The sequence below is a fragment of the Scatophagus argus genome, chromosome 13, assembly GCF_020382885.2.
Source record: "Scatophagus argus isolate fScaArg1 chromosome 13, fScaArg1.pri, whole genome shotgun sequence".
NCBI lineage: Eukaryota > Metazoa > Chordata > Actinopteri > Scatophagidae > Scatophagus > Scatophagus argus.
Window position 1 is genome coordinate 2,089,138 of NC_058505.1, and position 16,765 is coordinate 2,105,902.

The 16,765-nt window shown below is 41.7% G+C and overlaps 1 protein-coding gene across 6 annotated transcripts in view; it reads right to left on the reverse strand.

Annotated features, from left to right (window-relative positions):
- LOC124069126 (dynein axonemal heavy chain 8-like) overlaps window positions 1-16,765 on the reverse strand; it is a 32,305-nt gene that overhangs the window by 511 nt on the left and 15,029 nt on the right. For all 6 annotated transcript variants that reach the window (XM_046407932.1, XM_046407934.1, XM_046407929.1 and 3 more), the window contains exons 38-92: window positions 16,539-16,702; window positions 16,161-16,263; window positions 15,782-15,886; window positions 15,462-15,623; window positions 14,679-14,903; window positions 14,388-14,560; window positions 14,129-14,307; window positions 13,859-14,046; window positions 13,668-13,754; window positions 13,471-13,578; window positions 13,258-13,392; window positions 13,011-13,172; window positions 12,678-12,924; window positions 12,190-12,431; window positions 11,949-12,089; window positions 11,647-11,878; window positions 11,411-11,553; window positions 11,169-11,303; window positions 10,958-11,080; window positions 10,661-10,874; window positions 10,462-10,571; window positions 10,228-10,391; window positions 9,952-10,144; window positions 9,752-9,874; window positions 9,533-9,663; window positions 9,249-9,402; window positions 8,974-9,138; window positions 8,544-8,770; window positions 8,308-8,426; window positions 8,096-8,199; window positions 7,451-7,627; window positions 7,194-7,361; window positions 6,672-6,887; window positions 6,399-6,536; window positions 6,185-6,312; window positions 5,913-6,084; window positions 5,665-5,820; window positions 5,254-5,409; window positions 4,992-5,174; window positions 4,609-4,714; window positions 4,253-4,505; window positions 3,880-4,070; window positions 3,326-3,447; window positions 3,131-3,246; window positions 2,832-3,034; window positions 2,685-2,758; window positions 2,434-2,586; window positions 2,142-2,297; window positions 1,926-2,042; window positions 1,747-1,848; window positions 1,489-1,649; window positions 1,227-1,383; window positions 999-1,151; window positions 334-523; window positions 25-146 (exon numbers count right to left, since the gene is read on the reverse strand). In XM_046407932.1, coding sequence (XP_046263888.1) covers window positions 25-146; window positions 334-523; window positions 999-1,151; window positions 1,227-1,383; window positions 1,489-1,649; window positions 1,747-1,848; window positions 1,926-2,042; window positions 2,142-2,297; window positions 2,434-2,586; window positions 2,685-2,758; window positions 2,832-3,034; window positions 3,131-3,246; window positions 3,326-3,447; window positions 3,880-4,070; window positions 4,253-4,505; window positions 4,609-4,714; window positions 4,992-5,174; window positions 5,254-5,409; window positions 5,665-5,820; window positions 5,913-6,084; window positions 6,185-6,312; window positions 6,399-6,536; window positions 6,672-6,887; window positions 7,194-7,361; window positions 7,451-7,627; window positions 8,096-8,199; window positions 8,308-8,426; window positions 8,544-8,770; window positions 8,974-9,138; window positions 9,249-9,402; window positions 9,533-9,663; window positions 9,752-9,874; window positions 9,952-10,144; window positions 10,228-10,391; window positions 10,462-10,571; window positions 10,661-10,874; window positions 10,958-11,080; window positions 11,169-11,303; window positions 11,411-11,553; window positions 11,647-11,878; window positions 11,949-12,089; window positions 12,190-12,431; window positions 12,678-12,924; window positions 13,011-13,172; window positions 13,258-13,392; window positions 13,471-13,578; window positions 13,668-13,754; window positions 13,859-14,046; window positions 14,129-14,307; window positions 14,388-14,560; window positions 14,679-14,903; window positions 15,462-15,623; window positions 15,782-15,886; window positions 16,161-16,263; window positions 16,539-16,702 — 8,628 coding nt within the window. The remainder of the gene's footprint in view (window positions 1-24; window positions 147-333; window positions 524-998; window positions 1,152-1,226; window positions 1,384-1,488; window positions 1,650-1,746; window positions 1,849-1,925; window positions 2,043-2,141; window positions 2,298-2,433; window positions 2,587-2,684; window positions 2,759-2,831; window positions 3,035-3,130; window positions 3,247-3,325; window positions 3,448-3,879; window positions 4,071-4,252; window positions 4,506-4,608; window positions 4,715-4,991; window positions 5,175-5,253; window positions 5,410-5,664; window positions 5,821-5,912; window positions 6,085-6,184; window positions 6,313-6,398; window positions 6,537-6,671; window positions 6,888-7,193; window positions 7,362-7,450; window positions 7,628-8,095; window positions 8,200-8,307; window positions 8,427-8,543; window positions 8,771-8,973; window positions 9,139-9,248; window positions 9,403-9,532; window positions 9,664-9,751; window positions 9,875-9,951; window positions 10,145-10,227; window positions 10,392-10,461; window positions 10,572-10,660; window positions 10,875-10,957; window positions 11,081-11,168; window positions 11,304-11,410; window positions 11,554-11,646; window positions 11,879-11,948; window positions 12,090-12,189; window positions 12,432-12,677; window positions 12,925-13,010; window positions 13,173-13,257; window positions 13,393-13,470; window positions 13,579-13,667; window positions 13,755-13,858; window positions 14,047-14,128; window positions 14,308-14,387; window positions 14,561-14,678; window positions 14,904-15,461; window positions 15,624-15,781; window positions 15,887-16,160; window positions 16,264-16,538; window positions 16,703-16,765) is intronic.

Consider the following 16,765-nt stretch of genomic DNA (forward strand, 5'->3'; position numbering starts at 1 on the left):
ATGTGTAATCAATGTTGCGCTCACTGTAGGCGATGCTGTGATCTCCTCCTTTGCCTTCTTCAGGACTTTGTTGTGTAAAGTGACTGAGTCCAGGGCCCAGCCTTTGTTTGCTCTTGTTATTTCTTGCTTCATAGCTGTGAGGAACCCTGCAAACGTCCCCCAGGAAAGACATCATTAGCATGAGTCTGATATCGATTCAACCCCAGCTGATGGTGACTGGACGTCTTCATTTAAACACATCTTAATACAAGCAAACGTTGCAATCAATTGGAATTAGTGTTTTGGGATTTATTTATTTTATTCTTAAGTCTACAGTGACTTAAACAGACTCACCCTGTGGGTTGAAGAAGCCTGTCATCCAAAAGGTTTTGGGTCTTCCTTCAAACACCCAGCTGTGGAACTGTTTGTTTCGCTCCAGCAGCTCTGTGAACCAAAAGCCCAGTGTGGACGAGTCCCAGGAAATCTTTCTCCACAGGTTAGGCACACGGGCATCAAAAATATTGTCCAGGGCGTCGCGGAGGTTCTAGGAGTCGAGTACAGATCAGGACTTTCACGCAACACTTCCTTCACAATCTTTCAGTCAACATTAATTGTGGAAAAATTGTTGGAATTGAATTGAAAACATGTACTGCAGTCAGTGTTTTAAGAAATAAGTAGTAAAGTTCTGGAGTTTCAGAGTGAATAAATGGGATGGATTAGAGGTCTAGAGGGGGCAGTCGTGGATCAGCAGTTAGGGTGTTGGACCCGTAACCGGTGGATCGCTGGTTCGATTCCCCGTCCCGGTGTCCATGGCTGAGGTACCCTTGAGCAAGGTACCTAACCCCCACTGCTCCCCGGGCGCTGCACGCGGTCGCCCACTGCCCCGGGTTTGCTGTGTGTGTGTGCACGTCACTTGGGTGGGTTAAATGCAGAGAACAAATTTCGTTGGAGTGAGTTCCCTCCAATGACAAAATATGTCACAAAAAAAAAAAAAAAAAAAAAAAAAAAAAAGGTCTGACCTCACTCATTATGATTGCACCATCAATGGCCAGCTTCAGGTCAGTCAGACTTCTGCGCACCACACTGATGATCCTTTGCATTCGGTCCACCTCCTGACGTAGGAAGATGTTCAATGGGTTCAGAACTCCCATCTTCAACAGCCTGGCTTGGACCTTAACATGCAAAAGTTAAAATTTTAGTTGGTGAAAGAACTGGTGACTGAAACCCTTCCGATCCGACAAACTGACCTCGTGTGGCACATAATCGGGGGGCAGCTTCTCCAACATGTCCTCTGCCATGTTGTAAACAATGGACTCCCGAGTCTCCCCTGAGCCTCCTCCACTTTCCTTGGGCTGGATATTTGTGATTGTGTCTAGGACCTCAGCGGATGTGTTTGTCTGGTAGCTGTTCAACATTGAACCAAAGTGTGAGTGCTATGAAAACGCTATTATGACACAATATAATCACAGCATCTTTACCTTTAAGAGTTTTAGGACAATGTTTGCTTACGTGATATCAGCATTAGGATGCAGGCCCAAAGCTTGGGGTGAATCCACAGTGGGTAAGCTCTGAATGTTTTCCATGTACTCCTCTACAGTTTGACACACTGGAATTTTGTAGCCCGTGTAGAAGCAAAATGATGGATCAAACATATTTTTACTGAACCACACCTGCAATAAAAAAACACCCATTCTCATGTCTTACAACAGTTTATAAAAAACTTACTGAGGAGAAATAACATAAATTGAAACAAAAAGGGATTTTTACACGTGCAAAACACTGGAGAAGGCGTTTGTCATAGTCATCAGTGACCCTGCCTCCGTACTGCACCTCAGCTAGCATGTACCGCACAGTGACCCACGACACATTCTGTGACAACAAACACAAAATGATCAGTGAGAGAAGACAACCAGGAGATCTCAGACCACTGCTGCTCAGATCCTCACCTTCTTGGGGCCACAATCATCCAAGTGTCTCTCAACAAATTCAACACTTGCAGTGAAATCAGCAGAGTTGAACTCATACGGTATGTTCCAACCCAACGGACCAAATTTGCGGCGCTCCTAAAAACCAAAACAATTACACACATAATTACATATAAAATCAAGTCATTAAGCATCAGTTCGATTTTGAGGTTTCCGTGGTCTCAGAATGGACACTACCTGCACCACGGCGTGCAGAAAGGCCACACTGTACAGCATGGGCTTCCACATGGGAAGGTTGCAGACTTCCAGCTGGTTCTGTGAAATTCCTGCAAATGTTCGTTTCATGCCAGCACGCAGTCCTTGAGGTGGGTCATTGGTGAACTTGATAGAGGACTACAGATTAAGAGGTGAGAGACAAGTACTGTACACAGACTCACCACAGCAAGTCTAGGGTTTAGTTTAGGAAACAAAGCACTTTGTGAAATCGGTGATTCATAACACTTCACATAAAGGCTTCATGAAGTGTTACCTGTAGGAGTGTGATGGAGAACTGACTGTGTGGTTCTGTGGTGATCCACACCCTGAAAGACTCATGTGTGGTTTCTGCAGCTGTGATGGTTTCTAACAACTCATCCATAAACTCCAGTCCCAGGTGGCAGTTCTGAAGAAGGACCCATCCTCCCTTTACATTCAGGCCGCAGATCAGATGACAAGGTCAGCCCTCACTTGAAAAAGTACTCATTCATACAACATACTTCTTCATCAACTTAAAATAGAGACCTGCATCATTGATGTCTGAACAAGCTTCCTTGCATGCACCTCTTGCCCCTGTCCCATGGATATGGCTCTGCATTCTGGGAGACACAACAATGCAGTGAGGTCATGACATGCGGCACGTGTACGTCTCTTAGGGGCAGTAAAGCTCACCAAGTTGAAGTTTCTTAGCAAGTCCTTCAATTTGGTTGGTGGGATCAGAGCCCATAGAAAGGAAGCAAATTAAAGGAGTGCGAGGGTCACTCTCCTCCCATGTGCTGTGAAGGTTCAAGAGGACAGGCTCAGCAAACCTCATGCCCAGGGATTTTCCTACATACTTTCTGGCCTGAGACAAAGTACGGTCAGGGCACCAAGACCTGTGAAAGAAACAGCTCGTAAGAATTTTGGATTCTATATCATACTGCATATCTGCACACATATTGTACGCAACATGACTGGCAGCAGGACACAACCTTATCAGCAAAAGCTTATGGAAGACGTCAAGGGAGTTGTATCTGTCTGGAACGACACCTTCTTCTGGGGCATCAAGACTGACCCACGTTTTCCAGGGTTTCCCATTTTGAGACACCTTTAAAAACATGTCAGTAGCAAGGATTAAGGACTTGAGGGGAAGACTCAGATGTATGATCCATGGAACTCAAGCTCACCTGGGTTATGATCCTACAGAACTCTGGCAATTTGCTGAGTTCCACCAAGTTTAGCCAAACCATATCCAGGATCCAACTGAATGGCTTCGGGGGGCAGGCCTTCAGGTCAAGAGCTGCACCACCTGTTTGTGTATCCAAAGATGATATCATGTTATAAGATGCCATAAAAAAAGAATTAAATCTTAAAGATCCAGATTGTAGGACTTTGAGGCAGAAATATAATACTGGCAGAAACTGAATATTGAATATTCATAATTATGTATCTATTAGTGTATAATCAAAAGAAACTAAAAATTGCTGTGCTCGCTTAGAATGAGCCTTTAATATCTACAAAAATAGTGGCTCCTTTTCCATGGAGTCTGCTAGGTTCTACAGTAACTCAGAACCAGCAAACCAAACAGAAGTTCTAGAGAAGAAGGCCTTCCACAGATTCAGAGGCCATCACAAGGAAGGCTGAGATGAGAGCTGCCCCACTGACTGACTTCTGCATCACACAACTAGATGCCACTACATCCTCCACACTGGACATGTAACGGCAGCGATGATTCTCTTACCTTTGATGAGAATCTGAAATTCGTTGTGCGCTATTTTGTTATTCTGTAAGTCAATCTTGAGGGCCAGCAAGAGTGTGAAGATAAACTTGTGGTTTTCATACAGGCCTCTCACTGTGTATCTGAACACCTCGTAAGTCAGATATTCAATGATGTTTGCAATTCGCTTCTGAGTTTTAGGGGACTTCTCAGACCTGTAAAAGCAGTTGTTGGTTGTTAAGAGTAAGCAATGGTTGTGTTAAAATAACCAACCAAATAATAACTCAACAGTTAATTTGTAACATACTGTGGAATATATGGTCCATATTAGAACAACTGTTACTGCTTCATGCTCAAAACAGACATACATCTTAGACCGGTTTGGATGACACCATACCTAGCCAGTGACAGGTCGAAGAGTTTGAGGAACTGACCCAGGGAGGTCTGGTACATGACATTGACCATGCTCATCTCTGTGATGAGGAAGTAAAGGATGCTGCCTCGGGAGGCAACAGGACGATATTCAGCTTGAGCTCTGTTAATCTTCACCTCTGCGTCTGCTGCAACACTGAGCTGTGCACTAACTTTAGCAGCGGTTTGCTTAGTTGTACTCAGAATGCCGATCATGGAGTCATCATCAACCAAGGAACCTTTAACCACACAGACAACACTGTTTTATTTTTAGAAATGTATAAATACATTGCACGTAGGACCGAAGAAACTGGCATTGACCTCCACCAGTAACTACTGTACCTTTTGTGCTGCTGAGTTTGTACAGCAGGTTGTCTTCCAACTCCTGCATCTTTCTCTTGTTGGTGGTTACACCCTCAATCAGCTTCAATCTTTCTGCCTCTAGTTCCTGTTAAAATAACTTAAGTAACTCTCACAACACACTAGTGCAACTAAAATTAACATACAGCCCAAGGCACCATCCATATTACTTTCTCAGTACTGTAATAACAAGGTATTTTAAGAGAGAAGGCTGACTCAGACAGCCTAACACAACACCTGATGACACACTCCGCTGTTGGTCATGGGCTGAAGCAGTTAGGGCCGTTTTCACCATTTAATGTTATAATTTTTATCTCCAATAACGAATGTTTGTTTTCTACAACATGGAAAACAAAGACCCTTACATGTTTCTCTGCAAGGATGACGCGGCCAAGTAGCTGGTTCTCCAGGCCCTCCATGTTTACAGTGAAATCAATGATGGATGTCTTTGCACTGACTTCTGGGGAGTATGCTGGATTAGGCAGTTTGGTGGTTACGTAGACCTGAAAGCCTTCCATCACATTTACCTCTTTGTCTCCAACTTTAACCTGCACGAGAGAAGAAATTAAGACAGGATACAGCTTGCAGACGTATTGTTGATATCAAGCGGGTATTACAACTGATTACCTTGAAACTGGTCCCAGATTTAATGAAGTTTTTCTCAAGGACATTGTCAAGGGCAGGATCCAGCTCCTCATACACATCTTCAATAAGCAGGGGGCGTCCCAAGGAAAGACAGTCTTCCAAATGAGAACGAAAGAACTTATGGTTGAGTGACGTTACCTGGAAGAGAGATCACAGATTAAATTGTACCAAGTGCTACCCAAACAGCTCATTGGAATGAAACTGGCACAACCAGAATTCTAAAGTGCAAAACTAGAGGTACAATACCAGTATAAAACATACATTTTTAATATGTTTTTTAATAGCTTTGGTACTTTCAGTAGTATCAAAGGTGGATATTACATCGCTGGTACCGAAAAAGTATCAGATTATTGATACTTGACAACAATAACTGCACTGCATTTCACTACGCACTTGCAATGCATTCGCCTTCTCTTTTTCCTTAATCCAAGTCTTTCCTTGAGTCTGGGGATCGATGAGGAGGGGAAATCTTGTTGCTTTTGTGACAATGATGCCGTTCTGCACAGACAAGTCATCTCCAGGGAGTCCTTGAAGGTTCCACTCACTTATCTTAAACATAAACGCGAGATTCACAGAGTGAATGATTTCTTGTGCAGCTATAACAGTGAGGTAAAATTAAAATTAGTTTCTGCGGTTCTTACAGTGGGAGGGTCCACTAGGGTAGAAATGAGGTTGAGGTTTTCTGTAAAAGGGATTTTATGTCCCCTGAGCTCGGCCTCCCAGATGTCCTTCAACAACATATCTCGGAAACTCTGGTTGAATGGCCCACAGTAGGACAAGAAGCCGGTGAGCTGGAGCACATCACCCACAAGTCTGCCAAGATGAGGAGCAGAGGAGCTCATTAAAGTGCAGCTGCAGTGCCCTTTGGGAATAGTATTTTTCATTATTAAGTTCTGTTTTCTTTGTAACAAACCTGTTAATTTGTGATTTAAATTCTTTGCTTTGCTGTATCCACCGAGCTTTCTCTCCACTAAGTCCATCAATAAGTGCAGATGCAGCCTGCATTTTATTCCTACATCTCTCAGCATCATCCAGCAAGTCCTGAAAAATACAATATTTTAAGTATTTCAATTTCATCTTCCATCTGTAGTGCAATATTGCCAGTGTTTTTATAAACTGAAACACACCTGTTTCTCTTTAACAGCAGCATCACATTTGGCTTTAACTTTGTCAAACTCTGCTTGCTTTTCGGCCAGCTGAGCCTCAGCCTTGGCTAACTCATTATTAGCCTCTTTCAGACGGCTTTCCTGAATGGCCAGGTTAGCCTGGACAGAGAAAAATGACACACAACGCACGATGCAGCAGTCAATTAAAAAAAAGCATTTCGATTATTTTCATAATAAAAACACCAGACCTGCATTGCAAAATATGAAAAAGCACCAAGACAAGTTGAACTTTACCTTGAGTGGCAGCACTTCTTTATTGATGCCATAGAATGTGGCCATGGCCCTGGTCCATGCTAGCAGACCAGCTACATTACCACACACTTTTTTGGCATTTTCCATTGTGTAGTCCTCCATGTCAAAGTACGGCTGCAGCAGTTCTACTGCTTCCTCATTAATTTTGTCCTTTGGGAATTGCTGGAGGGAAGCCAAAAATCCCGTGCCGCTCATAAGCTAAAGAGAGATTTGAGAAAAGGGAGCCATTAGTAACTTCACAAGATCGATTATTGTCACAATGTTGATTATTACTGTATTATTTATTATTTTAAGTTATAGTTATGTTTGTACTTCACACGATTGATTATTGTCACAATGTTGATTATTACTGTATTATTTATTATTTAAAATAAGTTATAGTTATGTTTGCTGTTGTTGTTAACAACACAGTCTTATCTCTCTATGATGGTTTACAGAAAGTGTTTATAGTCTGCTGGAACAGAATCTCAACATCTAAAACTGATTAAAAATGACTTTTGTTACCTTCTGTGCTTCCATCCATGATGGTTTGAGACAACATCGGTCTGGATCCATAGAGACACTATCCAACTTCTTTTGAAATAAAAGCAGGCAGCAGTCCATAATCCTCATGACCAAATGTGGAGGCTTGGCCAGTTTTCTCACAGTGGCAATGTCAGCAGGCTTGATAGTCTGTAATTTCACATCAAAAGTATATCATGTCATGCACTACGTACAGTTATAGTATACATACACAAACATGTTCAAGTCACACGTCTCACATTTAGAGCGGCTTTAGCCTCTTCTAAAGCTGGCCTGGCAGCCTCCAGCTTCTCCTCTGCAAAAGCTTTCTCTCTCTCAATTCCATCCACAATTTTCTGGGCTTTATCCTTCACAACCTGGACCTCGTTCTTTACGACGGTAGCAGCTTCAGCACTGACTGTCACCTCTGCCACCACCTGCGTGAACACAACAAGAACAAGTGTCACATAATAAATTGAATCACATTAACCCTTTAAAGGGCACTCATCGAAATACTTGTAAATTCAAAATTGTGTTGTTGGAGCAAATAACATGACCATTTTACTTTTGTAACATTTTGATTAAAAAATGTATTTTCATGTAGGAAATCAAGTTGAACAAAGTGACCATATATTGTTTCTTGCCCGTTAGAGGTAAAAAAAAAATAAATACATATCAAAACATAAACAACAATAACATTAACAATAATTAGGCCTTTCATTTATGGTGACAGTCATACTACCATTTAAAATATTGACAAATGAATGATTTTACAAAGATTTTTTTTTTACTCCTGACACCTTTTACTGCTTGGTTTGATGTTACTTTGTAGATTTTGATGTGGGCAAAGTTGCACATATCTGTCCAGCCATCCATTTCCTGTATTGTTACTTATTGTTACTTACCTCATCAGCTTTGACAGATGCTATAGCCAGCTCTTTTTCCTTCACTTCAAGATCTTTAGATAGTTGAGCCACAGACTTACTAGCCTCCATTAGTTTGTCCAAACCTGGAAAACAGTAACTCCTTTTAAAATCTTTTCCCTGAGCTGATGATTCAGAGTTGTTAATACATATCATCTTGCGCAGTATGTCACAGGCTTGCCGCACTACCTTACCAACACGCATGCGCTCTGCTAGTGTGTTGATGTAGTCGTACTTTTCAGTGTACAGCGTTTTGTAACCATTTATAAAAGAGAGGTAGGATTTGGGAGTGACATGAATCCTTCTTCGGAACCTGAGACAGCAAACAATATACATAGAAGTTCAAGTACAAAATGTTTCTGGACTAAATACTTGAGAATATCTGGATATAAATGATTCCAATTACATAGATATGTTTTATGCATTACACCTTTCAAAGTAGCTCTCACAGGTACTGGATACTTTGTCATGATATGTACCCATGGTGGTCACCACAGAAGCCTTGACTTCAGCAGAGCAAACCATTGGAAACTCTGACAAGAAATAGCTGGACACAGCTACCAGAGCCTCTTTGGGCCAAGGGGTGAACCAGTCCATGGTGCAGCCAGAAATCAACCCTGGAAACTTCAGAGACCTGGAGCGAAACTTCTGCCCCACCTGTCAAAGAGAGTAGAAATAACAGAGTTAAAATAAAAATGTTGAATTAAGCAGAACAAATATGGCCCATTAAGGAATGAAAACACAGTAAGTGACAAGGTGGGGAAATAAGTTAAGATGCTATGAAATATTAAGTAAACAAGGCATCTGAACACCTTTTGGTTATTGCTTTTAGGTAACGAGCGCACAAAGTTTTCACCTACCGGTGAGAAGCAAAGCACTACATGCAGATTCTTTCTGGACCGGGATATGAAGTAGTCATAAAGATTGTCAAAAGTTGGTGGAACACGAGGAAACTCCTTCTTCATCACAGGGATCAGATTCTGAGTGATCTCTTGTATCTCATCTTTAGCAAACAGGTTGGAGACCTACACACAGTTAAGATTTAGAGTGGGTTTCTCATTGTTCCTCCACTGGTTTGGGTTACAACAGACTGGGGCCTCACACACATTAAGAGTGTTACTGTTGATGTCCTCACCTCTCCAGAAGAAAGAACATTGTTGAGGTACTCAAGGAAGGCTTCATCTTTTATTTCATTATCCGTGAAGATGAAGGTGATGCCTTTTCCTTCAGACCCAGCTGTTTTATACAACAGTTTCAAGTCATCCATGAAATTACTTACGTTGTATGTTCTGAAGAAAAAAACAAACAAAATCTGGATAACAAAATCTAAAATACCAACAACTACTTCATTAATGACTGCCCTCCTCCAAATTGCCTCAGTGTTGTTTGCCAATAACAAGAGTTGCTTTTTGCTTTTACCTTGTCAGTGTGATCTGGAAGATGTTATATCCAGCTATGTAAGACGCCAGGCGAGTCAGGCTCTGTTTCCCTGATCCTCCAACTCCCACAAGCAGGGCGTTACCATTGTCAGTTCGAATGATTCGTGAGATCTACAGGAAGACAGATCTCAGATAAATCACAATTATCTTAGGTTTGCTCTTCAGAAAGTGAATCAGACAGATTGGCTTTTAGTCTGACCTTGACTAGATGAGTCATGGCATCCATGAAGAAAACCAAATCAAGACTAGAACCTCTTGTGATCTCATTGTGCTGGGACTGATACATCATCAGCTTTTCTGATAAGAACTCAAAACCTGGCACCTGGAATTATGTTGATTTGCTTGGATGGTAGTGACAGAACAAATATCATACAAATGAGCTGAAGAATAAGGTCATACCAGCTCATAAATTTTAGGTGCATCAAAGCAGGCATCATCATCTTCTTCTCCGGTGGGCTCGGGAGCATCTCGCAGGAAGTCCACAAAGTATGGCTCTGGATGAAGTGCTGGGACAAGGCTGGGGTCAACATGCTCTTGAATCACTCGCGATACAGCCTTCTCAAACCACTCTCTGTCCTCAGAGCAAATAAACCTACAGCCAAGCAATGCCTCAGTTTACTTTTTTGTCATTTGTGTTGTACTTTTAAGGAGACTGACTGTATGAGAGCGTTGTACCTGTCAGCAATCACTCTTGCACATTCACTCTTGAAAAGAGCCAAGAGAGTGAGGATATCATTACACTCCTCTGCCTTTATATTTAACATCCCTTGCCAGATCCTGGATAAGTCTCTCAAATTGAAGATGTAGTGGAACTTGGATGGGGTTGGAAGCATTTTTGCCTTCAAAGTAAAATTATCAGATCAGATCATGTCTCCACTATTTACAAATTTTCTTCTTTCCAGTGATTACCTTTGTCCACTGCCATAAAATCCTCCCAGCAGACACCAGAGACTTCACCATATCTGAAATCTCAGGCTTGAATGTCCTGCATGTATGAAAATATCCACAGCCGATCACACCTGCAGAATGAAAACAAACGAACAAAAAACAGTTAGTATTTCATACAACCTAATGCAACAGAAAATCAAATCATTTTAGAGACAGTTACCAAAGATCTTATCAATGGATGTGTTGGATGGTAGAGTACAGTTGAAGACAGTAAACTGTCTCTTCAGTCTTTGAGGGATGTCGTTTCTACCACCGCCTGGGTGGATCATGGCAGCCAGCATCTGTACGTCCACAACAGTAGTGAAGTCTCCTGGTTTGTCCAGATTGTACATGCCACGCATTTCCATCATCTGGCGTACAATCTCATTGGTGATCTATAAATACTGTAGTTACTCACACTGAACATGAAATATAAAGTATATATTAAAAAAAAAACCCTACTATATAAAGGACACACCTGATCCCCCCATTCATTGACAACAGGCATGTTGATGTCATCAATGAAAACCGTCATCCTGCGTCCCCCTGGGGGTCCATAGGTGCTGCCAATTCTCTTCTCAATGTAGCTTTCCACTGTTTGCTGTGACGGAACAAAAATGCTTTTGTAATCACAAACCAATTTTGGAACCGTGCGAAACCGTGCACATAGAACACAATAAATATTCTACCTGAAACATCACCGGTTCTGTAGCAGATGAAAAGTTCAGGGACTTGGACAGGTCTGTTTCAGGGTCATATTTTTTTGTGTAGCTTTTTATCATCACTGTTTTAGCTGTCCCTTGCTCACCGATAAGCAGTACGGCCTGCACAAACACAATATTCATCTTTAACAGACATATCTTGGAGAAAAAAACAAATTAAAAATTAAGTTTTAATATGGCAAACAGTTATGTTATTTCAAAATGGAAACCTTGCGCTGCTTTGCAATAGTCTCCAGCAGAAAAGAGGTTCTTGTGTTATCCACATTTGGCACAAGGATGGAGGTGTAGTCTGGCACATGGTCAGTTGGATAGACGTACTCCCCGACATGGTTATTCCAATGACACCATTCACCTGAAACAGAACTCATCATGCTTAATAACACAATTGTACAAACACGCACTCAAAAACAGATAAATGCAGCACGACTGTATGTAATGACGATACCATTTGGGTTTACCATGTACTCAAACATAGTCTCGCCCGTCTGTGTTTGAGGTACATCGACGCTGTTGTCATGAGCTCTAATGTAGGCCTCCAGTTTGTCCCTGTCCTCCAACTCCAGAAGGGCTCCCAGGCTCCACATCAGGCAGAAGACAAACAGACGTTCAAGGTGTTGGCTACTAACCAGGCCTCCAGCCTCCTTGGCTGGGATGAGGCCCTCCAGCAGCTTCACAGACTGAGGGTGGATCGTATTCAGTTAATTCAGTTTGTCATGCATAATCTAATTTCTGAATTGGGATACATACCTGCATTATGTAGTTGCACTCCAAAAGCTCCATTTTTGGTTTAAGATTTTGCTTCATGTATACGTAAGCATCTTCAAATATCTTGTCATATAAACTCATTATGCTCTCTGCCTCTTTTGCATTGTGCTTGTGAGCCCACCCCTACAACACAAAGCCCATGTTCCACCTAAGCACTTCAGTATATAAGAAGCGGTTCTTTTTGAAACACTCTCTCCTTCCATAATGTAACAAACCAGTGTACCTGGAGTATGGGCTGCCAGCTGAGAGCTGAGGAGCTTATGAAGACCATACCCACTCGAGACACGGTAGCAGGGGAGGCATTTTCAATGTTGTGTACCTCAAACACTAGCTTGCAAGATGGAGACATGGTGATACGGTCACCATTAGCCAGGGTCAGTGTTTTGTTATCGTCCAGCACAGAGTTGAGGTTTTCAATCCATATGGCATCCACAGGGCCATCCAGCACAATCCATATGAACTCCCCTGTAGTATTAACATAATCAAAGCCATCACAGTTTTCAATTCTCTTTCACATTTTCAGTAAGTCATTCTGTTATTCTGTCTCAATGAGAGACCTTTTTGTTACAGCTGCTGACCTTCACATTTGTAGATGTCGGCTGTATCATTATTTTTAACTGCAACAAGCTCCATTCTATAAATCATATTTAATTCAATAATGTATTCTGGGTAATGTAAGTACGAATGTGCACTAAACTTTGAGTTACAAACCTTTCTTGGCTTTAAGCGTCCTCCTCCACAGAGAAGAAAAGATCCCATCGGTCCAATCATTGGTGGCTGCATCAAGACGACCGAACATCTGTGGTGCAGTGATTGCTTTGGGGTTCATGCGCATCTCCCTGTGTGGGGTTCCACATTCAGTCAAAGCTCGCATGAGAATGTTGATGGCCGTGGTCTTTCCAGCTCCACTTGGGCCCAAAGTCATCAGCCCATGGCGCACTAGTGAGGCCTCATAAAGCTGATAGTAACAGTGACGTGTCAGCAAGGAATGATCCCAACAACTTCACAACACACAAAACACAAAAAATAAACGTTTTGAGATACCTGAACCAGTTTGAGGTTCCATGGTGGGTGGTTGACAAGACCAGCAAGCTCAACTTGATGGGCAACAGCAGCTTGAAGTTCAACATATGTGCTCCCATCCAGCTGAGTGTCAGGGAATAAGTCGTTGATCAGACTAAGGAAGAGAGGTTCATCCTCATCCACCTGAAACATACAGAAATGTTTAGACTGAACACACTCTAAAAGGCTTTAAATTAATCCCAGATGGTCAACAGAGTTCTTGTCATACCAGTTTAGAAAGATTCATGTCACGCAACACTCTCATGACAATGCTGGACTCTGTGTCATCAGGTCTTGCTCTTTTACTGGCTCCCAGTGTTCTTAACACAGACAGGATGTTCCTGAGGCCAAAGTCATAGTGGACCTGACAAACAGATGTTGTGCATTGGTAGGTTGCTAATCATTAAAATTGGTATTTAAACAGCGGCCACAGCATGCTCACCTGTTTTGAAAGTTGTTCTTCACAGAGTTTATAAAGGACAAAGAATTTCTGGGCTAAGATGACATTCTCATTGAACCCACAACTAGCTAGTTTGACTCTCATGATGATCTGCCAAGGACAAGAGTGGAGAAGTGACATCCGTTAAGACTACAACAAAAGAGAAGAAATATAACAAAGAAAACGTAGCCTTGGCCCACCTGCCGGTCTGGTACCATCATAGACACTGTCCTAAACTGCACTTTTAAATTTTCAGGAAGTTCCTGGCGACCAGCATATCCAGGATTCTAGACCCGGAATCACAACAACTTATTGAGTGTACTCATATAGTTTATTTACCTAATTTTAATTTTAAGGATTTATAAGATTTCTGTGCATTTGTGCATCCTACCATTGTGATAAACAGGCCAAACTCTGGGTTCAGATTGACACAGTCTCCATCAGTAAAGATGAAAGTACTTTTGTGTCTTTTGCGTGCCGTCAGAACAATGGAGATCTGCTGAGCAGCAACAGACAGCACTGGAAGGTCGATTCTGTTGAACTCATCAAAGCAGCCCCAGGACCCTGACTGAGCAAGTCCTGAACAAAGAACACATCATGAGGTAAGTGATCTTGTACACCACACTGTTGATGATGAATTTTGTTTCATTGCCTGGGCCACCTTTGTATATCCTGCCAAGTCCTCTGAAGTCCATCTGGTCTGAGCAGTTGAACACCACTACATACTTGCCCAGGCAGCGACCCATGTCTTTAGTGGTTTCAGTTTTGCCAGTGCCGGCTGGCCCTGCAGGAGCACCTCCCATGCTCATCCCCAGAGCCTGGGACAGTGTGATGTAACACCTGAAGATAAAAATCAAAATAAGGAACTGAACAAAAAGTTCCTTTAATTATCAAACACAATCAAATTCCTCTTCTCCTACCTGTCCGTCAGAGGGGTGATTACCAGACGGTCAGTGCAGCCTAGAAACTCATTCTGATAAATGAAGTCGACATTCGTAATAGACACAATGACCTTATCCAGGTCCTCCTTGAAATAAAATCTACTCTGCTTCAGCCATTCAAAGTCACTGAAAGATTTTATACGCTTTTTCACCTGAGGACAAGAAGAATGTCGATCTCAGTGTATTGGGTATACTGGTATAAATGACAATAACAGGCAGCCAACAACCAAAAAGAATTCATGATAGAAGTCAGATTTTTAAAGGACCTACCAGATCATTAAATATATCACTCTGGTGCACATGGATGGTGATGAGTGTCTCATATTTCACTCTGTCAAATTTGCTCAGGTCATAGGTGGTTTGTTTAATGAGTGTGCTGAGCAGGTTAAGGAATTTCTTTTTGGTAAAAAGCATGATCTCCTTGTCATCTTCAGCATTTTGCAGCGCCTCTTCTGCATCCCTTGTCCAAAGCATTTGGATTCCAAGCAAGCCCACCTAGAAAAGTCAGAACAAAACAATGAAAGAAAAGGTGCATGAAGTGAAATATCTAAATATAACCTGAAAGTATGAGCTGATATACACTCAACGCAGATATAAACGCAACACTACAAAAATTAAAGCGCACGCTTAATGAATCAGAAAAGTCAGCTTAGATAGATGAACATAGGTTAAATATAGGTTTATGGGACACAGGGGCAAAATGAATAAATTAAGCATAATTAATACATAATCAAAGGATCTAAAGATGTTGTGTAAGTGCCCAAAATACCACACATGGTCCTACCAGTAAAGCGGGGTGTGTGTGAGTGTGCGTGAAAAAAAAAAAAAAAAAGTTCTCTAAACTTCTCTGCTCAGCAGCACAGTGAAATGAGCCATATGCTACATCACTCCTTTGTCAGGTCACGATATTATGGAGAAGGTGTGTGGTTTTGTCCTGTATGGCCTGCAACTTATTCCATATACATCTCTCTACTAAAGGTATCAGAGGGCAACTAAGAGTTACAAGTGTGTACTCGTTAAACATTTTCACAGACAACCTGACTGTCTTCTGACCTGTGCTTGGAACTTGTTGAGAAAAGAGAGAAGCTCGAAGTCTTCATCGTTGATCTCTAAATCTGAAGCTTTGATAACAGAGTGCAATGACGTCTGCTGTTGTACCAGCAGCTCTCCGAGCCAGTGCTCCACTGGTCCCTGTGCCATGACAGGAGTGTCCAGCTGAAACCACAAACACACATTTACTATATTTTACACAATACTTGCAAGACAGCAACAAAGTGTGTTTACTAAAGCACAGTTTAAGGCAGTTCCACATTATTTCCCTTCTGCAAACACAGAATTACATCACAGTTACAAATGCAGTTAACATTACATACGGGTAGCTCCTCTCCCTCTTGTGAAATAACAGCCACAATTTTGTCATAGTCTGTTGCATGAAACTCCACTTCATTAACGTTGTCAAACACTCCAAGCAGATGTGACTAGAAAAAAAGAATTGAACCTCAAATTAGTTTATTTCTCCAACACGTTGTAGTTTTTATAAATTTTGTCATTCCTCTCTCACAATCTTGAGAAATCCTGTAACATCTTCCTGATCAGAGTATCTGTGCACTCTAATCCTCTCTTCCATGGATTTATTTACCAAACATAACTAAAACATCCTGCTCAAACCCAGGCATATAAATGAGGGTAAAAACATACACTCACTATGCACTACGATTCTGTTTGACACTGAACTATTTAAAAAATGAAAACCTGTATTGTGTGAGAATCACTGGCTTGTCCGAGAATTTCCAGGAGGGCAGGATCAGACACAAAGAAGAACCGTGGGAAGAGGAGCCTCTTTTTCTCAAGGTACCTGTTGAGTTAGATCACATCATCTTCACTGCACACACTGTCTCCATCAACTGTAGCAGGAATGCTCGGGCCTGCGTCATTCAGGACAATCTTTTCTTTTTTTGGTCCAAAGCATTTACACGGCATTAAGAGTGGTGGTAATTAGGTATGAATACAATACACTATACAATAACAAGGCAGTTCTTCTTACAAGAGTGTTTACAAAGATGCTTCTAGTCCCACAGAGGTATCCAAAAAAATGTAATAAACTTCAAAAGCTTGCTGATGAAGCTTTACCCTGCGAGAGATTTTTGACAGAACTCCAGCTGTTTCTGAAGATCTGGCAGAAGCGATCCCAGAATCGGATCATCCACACAGCACTCCACCACATTTGGGACTTTTTGGGCTCGCTGCATGATCATAATCCAGGACTTGTTAATATTCTCAAAACGCTTTGCTTCCTGCATTGGGAAAAATAAAATGATTGTTTTTAGATTTTAAAGAAAAGCTCAACATTGTATTTT